Raw genomic sequence first — 7,539 nt, 5'->3', positions numbered from 1 at the left:
TTGTATAGGAGCCTAGTAGGGCCCTACATCTAGCCACAGTCCGAGGACAACCTGCTTTTCCATTTTGGTACCAAAGATTCAGACCTCTGTGTAGTTACTACTTCCCTGCCGTCTTCCAACCAAAGTGAAATGGAATGGAGATTTAAATCGCTAGACCTCCTGCAAATAGAATGATGGCACCTTAACTGTGGGCCCGTTTGTGTTACAAGTTTCCTGAGTTAATTTTCTTAAGTCAGCAGTTGATCCAGTGTCTCTCCTGGATTGTCTCTCCAGCTCCGCCCCACCTTTAAGAAGCTGAAATGTGCTTGGGCTGCCCATTGGCCCAGTGGCAGGCAGGAGTGGGGACCTCAGACCTGCTGCCGTGCTGATCACGAGGGTCCTCTGATATGGGAGCATGAATGCTGAGCTGGGACACAGAGATGGATGGAGGAGCCTGGCTGTGATGCTATCTGTGGGCTTTTCTTTACCCAAGAAAGGACTTTCTCAGATGGGTCAATCTTACCTGTGTTCTCCATAACTAGACAGGAGGAGCAAAAGCTAGGGGAGGCTGTCTGCACAGAGCTGAAGGTACTGAAGTGAGGGAGAAATGAGTTCCAAAGCCTCCAATGAGACCAGTGACTTGATTTATAACTAGTGCTTTATTAAAAGTTCTCCTAAGAGTAAAAGGAAATGTGACTCCGGACCAACAGAGCACACGACAGAGAGAGAGAGAGAGAGAGAGAGGTGGTGTTGTGGGACGTCCCTGACCTGTGCTCCAAGAGTCAAGCTCTGAGTCAGTCAAGCAGGGCCTGGGCCAACCCTTAAGGCAGACCAGGGTCCCTGTCCAGGGACGTCACTGCTCCTGGGTGCCCCAGGAGATGTAGTCTGGCCGCGTGGCTGCATGGTACTCATCGATGAGCTCCTGTACAACCTCCCTGGACGTGTCCAGTTCGTCAAAGTTCTCCTTGAAGATGTCCTCCTTGCGGAACTGCTCCAGGAAGGCCTCCCGTTTCCGCAACTTGTCGTACTGGCGACAGGTCCGCTCAAAGAGCTTAGGATATGCAGAGAGCAGGAGTCACAAAGAACTTCAAAGAACAATATGTCCCAGAGGGCAGAGGACCAAAGCCAGGCTATTTCCACAGTCAAAAGTCAGAGTAGGGGCAGCAGGGATGTGGACAGGTGAAACACAAGAAAGACACTGAGGGGACAGAAAAAGATGCAAATGTGAGACTCACTGAGGAGATACTGGTGTGGTTGGCCATCATGAGTCCGCTGACCCGGTGGGCTGAAGGCAGGTAGGGAGACTTCCTTGACAGGGCCACCTGGATGCTGGCTGGGCCCCAGGGGATGAAGTTCGCTAACTTGCGCTCCCGAATCCTCTGCAGGCTCTTGTGGACCTGGGGCAGACACAGCAGTGCTTGGGGCAGCCTCTCCTCTATTCCTGCAAGTTGCGGAGGTAGAAAGGACGGATCTCACCTACCTGGGTGGGGTCCACCTCTCCCTGGATGATATTGAGGATGGCGATGTAGCAGTGGTTGGTCTGGCGATCTCGGCCTGTGGAGACCATCACGTTCTTGGGCTGTAGCAGCCGCCTCATGACATCCAGAACCGTGGTCTTCCTCACACTGGCTACCTGAGGACACAGTGAGAAACGGGGACCATCCAGAGACCCCCAGACAGAACAGTCAGTCAACAGCAGTAGGACACTTCCTCTAGGGCGTGACTTTCGATGTAGGTCTGTCTACACTGAGCCTCTGCTGTAGGTACAGGGCTCTTGGCCCTCCTCAGCTCAGCCAAGTCAGACCCATGTGCAGAATTCTAAGCAGACCCCTGTGGAGCCCAGTCAGCCCTACAGGAAGCCAAAGGCAGAGGGAAGACAGAGAACCAGTCAGCAAGAAAGCCACCTGCTCTGCGCCAGTCCTGAGCCCAGAGCCTCTGGGGGCTACAGAAGGCAGCTTGTGGGGCAGCGGGGGAAGAGAAAGGCCAGGTTAGGGCCTGCTGGGTCCGGGCCCAGTCCAGCCTGGGCACTGAGGACCGCTCTTACCGACTGGTCTGTGGTGAGGGGAGTGTAGCCAGTCATGAGGAAGTGGAGCCTCGGTGTGGGGATGAGCGAGGCGATGAGGCCGATGAGGTCATTGTTCATGTAGCCAGGATAGCGCAGGGTGGTGGTGCTGGCTGACATGATGGTGGACACCTGGGGACAGGCAGGGTGTCCTGTCATGAGCCTCAGCTGGGGTGGGGCCTTCCCTTCCCTGATGGCCTTCTAGCAGTGAGGGTCCCAGTTCAGTGGGCTCAACAAGTGAGGGCTCACCAGCTGGTTGATCTGGGAGAAGGACGGGTTCTGGATGTGCAGGCGGTCTGTGGCAATCCGGTTCAGGGCCGTGTTGTCCAGCACCACCTGGGGGGCAGAGACAGCATCAGATTTATGGAAAAAAAAAGGAAAAAAACAGGAAAAAAAAAGGCTCTCTGTCTGAACCTGGGTTCTGAAGCTTAATTTCCTTTGAGCCTTATGGCCAGAAAGACCCATCAAAGAAGGACTTTCACAAGTTGGCTCATAAGATAAGACTTTTTAGATGCATGAAAAGGATAAAATAGACAGGAGTGGGCTGGGGTGAGTGGGACAAGGTAGAAATCAGGAGTCACCACACAGTCTGCGTTCTGAGTCAGCCTCTTGAGCGTGAGCAGCGAGTTATAGGGCTGCACCACCACGTCACTCATCTCGTCCTGGTTGGGAAACACCGAGTACGTCTGCACCAGCTTCTTGGGGTACCTGGTGGGGGTTGGGAGAAAAAGGTCAAGGCAACAGACTGGAGGTCTGGTGAACACGTGGCTCCCCACCAATCGTCTGGAAGCAGCTAAATCTGAACAGGGAAGCTTGGGTGGGGTAATGAGATGTGTAGAAAGGGAGACTTGATCTTTGGGAGTCTGGGCTATGAAGCGGAAAGGGCAGGGACATCTTAGGCTGTAAGGCTCCCCCTCCAAACCTGGCCACACTCCCTGGACCTTCATCTAGGACCTAGATTCTAGTCTTAGGCTCCAACCACTGAGAGTGTGACCAAGTTCTCATCATTGGGATTTCAGTTTCCTCATACAGGAACAAGCAGAAGAACCCTTTCCTGCCCCAGCAAAGGGAAAGGCATAATCGGAGGGCCTCTTGGTCACTAGGGTAACCAGGTTGAAGGCCCTGACTCCTCCCAATTCCCTAAACACGACTCACCTGTCATTAAGCCGCTCTAAGAGGTAGGAGCCCAGGCCAGAACCTGTCCCCCCAGCAATGGAGTGGCACAGCACAAAGCCCTGCATAGGGAAGGGACAGTCAGTGTCCAGGTACCGAACTTGGTGCAGTCCACAGTTCTTGGGACTTTGATCATCCCTCTCCCCTCTCCCTCGCCCCACACAGCTTACGAAGACTCTACCCTGTCTCCAGCAAGTTCTGGTGGGCCTGTGCCTAAGAAATAGGTGACTTCTAAAGGGATGCCAGCCTTCCCTGTCAGCTGACACCAGTACTCCTAAACACTCACCTCTAGACTGTCACTGCCATCTGCTTCCCGGTCTATGATGTCAAAAATGTCCTCATGGATCTTTTCTCCCTGTACAAACATGGGGAAAGTCAGTGGGATGCGACCAAGGGACAAGAAGACTGATTTCGCAACAGTCACCTGATTCTACACATGCACCCACAAGTCCTTTTCTGGAGCACAGCAGCCCTGCTTTTTGTGTGCATACAGACAATGCCAAACAGTGGTAATGAGCAGGTACAACCTACTTCGTCTGTCTGGGTTCGTATAGTAACTCTATTTCTACTTTTTAAAATATATTTTTGTTGTTGTTGTTAAGAATATGCACAGAACACATACCAATTTAACAGCTTCTACATGTGCAAGGTCAGTGGTTCAAACCCACTAGTCGCTTCTTAGAAACCTTATACAGAGACACTCTAAGTTGGAACTCATTTGACAGCACTTAACAACATGTACAACTAAGTGACAATTACATTCTCACTCTCATTTTCTAAGTTGTTCCTCCCCCATTAACAAAGACTCACTGCCCTTGAAGGTTCTTCGTTTTTTGAGACGATGTTGTCAATTTGATCCCATATAGATAGACCTTAAAAGAACATAATTCTCATGGGAGACATTCCTTACTACTTAAGCTAAACTATTGTTGGCTTTTAAGACTTCAGGAGATATTTTTGGTTTATTAAAGTTTAAAGATGGTCTCAGGACATTAGTTTCAGGGGCTCTGTCTCTATTTAATGAGTGGCTCTGGGCAGGTGGGCAGGTACTTAACTGCTCAATGCCTCAATTTCCTCAACTGTAAAATTAAGCTAATAATAGTTACACAGCCCCTTATCTAAGATCCTTAGGGCAGTTTTGGAATTCAGAATAGTTTAGATTTTCAGAAAAGCAATATAGTGTATATAATGTATACTAAGTAATATTCTCAGTGGGGGTCTGATAAATGTTAGTCATCAAATACATTAACATGTCTGAAGTGGAAGGTATAAGTATTAGTGATAGAAGCTGGAAAGAAACTGCAAAAACCAGTCTCCACTAAGAATTGATTTTCCTGCTAAATGAAAACACCTTATGATTTCAGAGCTGTTGGGATTCTGGAAAGGCAGAGAAGAGATTGTGGTCCTGTCATATTCAACTTAGAGGGTTGTTGGAAGGCTTAAATAAGTTAATATATGTAAAACTCTTAAAAGTCACAGCATTGGGACATAGCACTAGCAAGTGTAGGCACTTCACTGTATTATATATGCAGGGGTCTCTCCTTCCAGCACACATGATCTGGTTTAATCTTCCTCTGGAAGTCACAGGCCGGTGCTCACATAGGGAGGGAGAGAGTGAGGAGCTTGCTAAACCCATTGCTGTTGAGTTGACTGACTCCCAGCAACCCTATCTGGCAGAGCAGAATTGTTCTATAGGACTTTTAAGACACTTAACAACATCAGGAAGCAAATGGCCACATCCTTCTCTGGAGCTGCTGCTAGTTAGTGGGTTCTGGAAGCCGACCTTTCAGTTATGAGCCCCTTGTAGGCTCCAGGAAATAACAAACGACCTGGGAGAATCCGCTGGCCCAGTTGTTGCCAGCTCCTCCGCCATGCTCCGACAGGTAGATGTTCTCCGGGTTGTAGAGCTTGGCATAGGGGGAGTTGAGGATGGAGTGGATCACCCGGGGCTCCAGGTCCAGCAGTACTGCCCTCGGGATGTAGTGCTCATCATCTGCCTGTCAACGGGAGCCCAGGACACGCCCAATCAGCTGGGGCCGACCTGTCCTACCCTTCCCAAGACTGGCTCCTGCCAGCCCGCCCTCCTCAAGCCAGGAACCCTGGCCCCTCTGCGCAGCCGCTTTCCCAAGACCAGGCCCCTGCCCTTCCTTTCAGGGGCCCTGCCGGCCCTGGCCGAGTCGCTAGGGCACCTGATAGAAAAAGACGTCTTTGCGGTCAGTGCCTTCGGTGGCGAACTCCTCCACGATGCCCTCGGGGCTGATACCATGCTCGGCGCACAGCTGTTTCCAGAACTCGAACCCAACTAGGGGCGGGGGAGGAAGAAATAGGATATTTGGGTCTGGGCAGGTTCCAATTAGAACTAGGGGACCGGGTCCAGAGATAACTCTGGCCTTAAAACTCGGCCATGTCTGAGCAAGGGACTGTGAGAGTTGTTCGCCCGTGACTGGGATAGAGCGGGCCCCTCGGGGTTGGGCACCGGGCACTGGGACAGGGATGTCCCGCCTTTCCGAGAACTCCGAACTGGGGAAGGGAAGAAGAATCTAGGTTCCTACAGCGAGATCGCACGGAAGCTAAGGGACGTGGCTAGTGGAGAGGCCGGAGGGTCGCTCACTCTGATTGCCGCACTGGCCCAACTGTAGGGTGATGATTTCCCGCGGCATAGCTCCTCAGGCTTTTGCTAAGCAGCCACTGCTGACAAAACCAGCGCGCCGGTCAACAAAAAAGCCGCGCGTGACGTCGTAAGTGGCGCCGCATTCGGCTACAGAGCGACGCGCGAAGCTAACGCAATACGCGCCGCCGCAGTCGGCAACTGAGACGCAGGCCAGCACGTTCGCCGCGACGCATGCGCCAAACCTGCTCCGCCTCATAGAACGCTCTTGGTTCCAAATGAGAACTAATGTCTGACGCTGGTGTTTCATGATTGATTGTTGTTAAGTGCTGTAGAGTCAGTTCCGACCCATAGCGTCCCTGTATAGGGTTTCCAAGAAGCCACTGGTGAACTTGAACCACCGACCTTGGAGTTCAAACGACTTTGCAGTCTGTCGCATTGGCCCACAGCGCCACACCAGGACTCCTTGTTGTTAAGGGCCGTCGAGTCGGTTCCGACCCATAGCGACCCTGTATAGGGTTTCCGAGGCTATAAATCTTTACGGGAGCAGAAAGCCTCATCTTTCTCCCGCAGAGCGGCAAGGTTCACAGCCCGATTCCGTAACCACTATGCTACCAGGACTCCTTAGGCATCCAGTAATGTAGACTGCATGAAGCCCTGACGACGCAATGGTTAAGCGCTCGGCTGCAGTTCGAAAGCGCTCTGTGGGAGAAAGATGAGGCAGTCTACTTCCATAAAGCCTTGAAAACTCTATGGGGGCAGTTCTACACTGTCTGACTCCATTTGATGTTAAGTGCTATTAATCCCGACTCACAGCGACCCTGTATAGGGTTTCCGAGAAGCAGCTGGTCCACTTGATAGCAAACAACACAGATGGAGACGTGGTTGTTCCTCAATGTCATTCTCATCGTAGTAACCATATGATTGTATGATTCAAGATGGCTAGTACCAATCCATTTCAGCTTACTACTGCCTAGGGACTCCTGGTGTGGCGCTGTAAGATCAGCACTGGGATGTGAATCACAAGTCGGCAGTTCAAACCCACCAGCTGTTCCTCGGAAACCCTATACAGGATTGCTGTGAGTTGGAACTGACCGGACAGTCCTTAACAACAGCGTCGTCTAAGGTATCATCTTTATGTGTTCCTTTTCATTTTTAACGACTTCCAATTTTCCTAGATTCATGCTTCATATACGGTATACGATGTGCCATCAGATAAGCATTGGTCTGCGAACCACAAGGTCAGCGGTTCGAACCCACTAGCCGATCCGTGGGAGAAAAAAACGAAGCCTTCTGCTCCTAAAAGATGTAAAAAATCTGGGAAACCCTACGTTATTGTTGCTAAGTGACATCAAGTTGGTTCCGACTCATAGAGACCTTGTATAAGGTTTCCTAGAAGCAGCTGGAACCACCACCGACCTTGCTATTCAAACAACATTTCGGCCCACAGCATTAACCCACAATGCTACACCAGGATTCCTGGAAATCCTTTAAGGATCGCTGTGAATTGGCAGTTCAAGTTTACCAGCTGCTCCTCAGAAACTCTATACAGGGTCACTACGGGATCGGAACCGACTCAATGGCATTTAACAAAAATAACGTCCATATAGGCCTCACCAGATGGAATACACAAATGAAATTAACTACATCTGTGTGACGAAACAATGGAGAAGTTAAGTAAAGTCAGTGAGTATAAGGCCAGGGACAGGCTTTGGAA

The 7,539-nt window shown here is 50.8% G+C and overlaps 1 protein-coding gene across 1 annotated transcript; it reads right to left on the bottom strand.

The window, feature by feature from the left end:
* Nucleotides 1–832: 832 nt before the first annotated feature.
* Nucleotides 833–5,904, bottom strand: TUBG1 (tubulin, gamma 1). The gene is made up of 11 exons (XM_006832679.1): nt 5,826–5,904; nt 5,404–5,516; nt 5,044–5,211; nt 3,501–3,569; nt 3,197–3,276; nt 2,623–2,749; nt 2,291–2,377; nt 2,024–2,173; nt 1,460–1,612; nt 1,215–1,376; nt 833–1,030 (listed from the first exon to the last, which is right to left on the bottom strand). Exons 1-11 carry the CDS (start codon nt 5,872–5,874, stop codon nt 833–835), a joined length of 1,356 nt encoding a protein of 451 aa, XP_006832742.1. The 5' UTR covers nt 5,875–5,904.
* Between the last annotated feature and the right edge of the window lie 1,635 nt (nt 5,905–7,539).

Source organism: Chrysochloris asiatica, unplaced genomic scaffold (genome assembly GCF_000296735.1).
Source record: "Chrysochloris asiatica unplaced genomic scaffold, ChrAsi1.0 scaffold00007, whole genome shotgun sequence".
NCBI classification, from domain to species: Eukaryota; Metazoa; Chordata; class Mammalia; order Afrosoricida; family Chrysochloridae; genus Chrysochloris; species Chrysochloris asiatica.
Note: the sequence above shows the minus strand (reverse complement) of the source record. Positions and strands in the feature narration are given on the sequence as shown.

Excerpts from the sequence above, each read along its gene's own strand:
- TUBG1 (XM_006832679.1), bottom strand. The coding sequence starts at position 5,874 with ATGCCGCGGGAAATCATCACCCTACAGTTGGGCCAGTGCGGCAATCAG. Across the intron at positions 3,277-3,500 it reads ATGGCAGTGACAGTCTAGAG|GGCTTTGTGCTGTGCCACTC; the intron begins GTGAGTGTTTAG and ends TTCCCTATGCAG. Across the intron at positions 1,031-1,214 it reads ACCACACCAGTATCTCCTCA|CTCTTTGAGCGGACCTGTCG; the intron begins GTGAGTCTCACA and ends GCATATCCTAAG.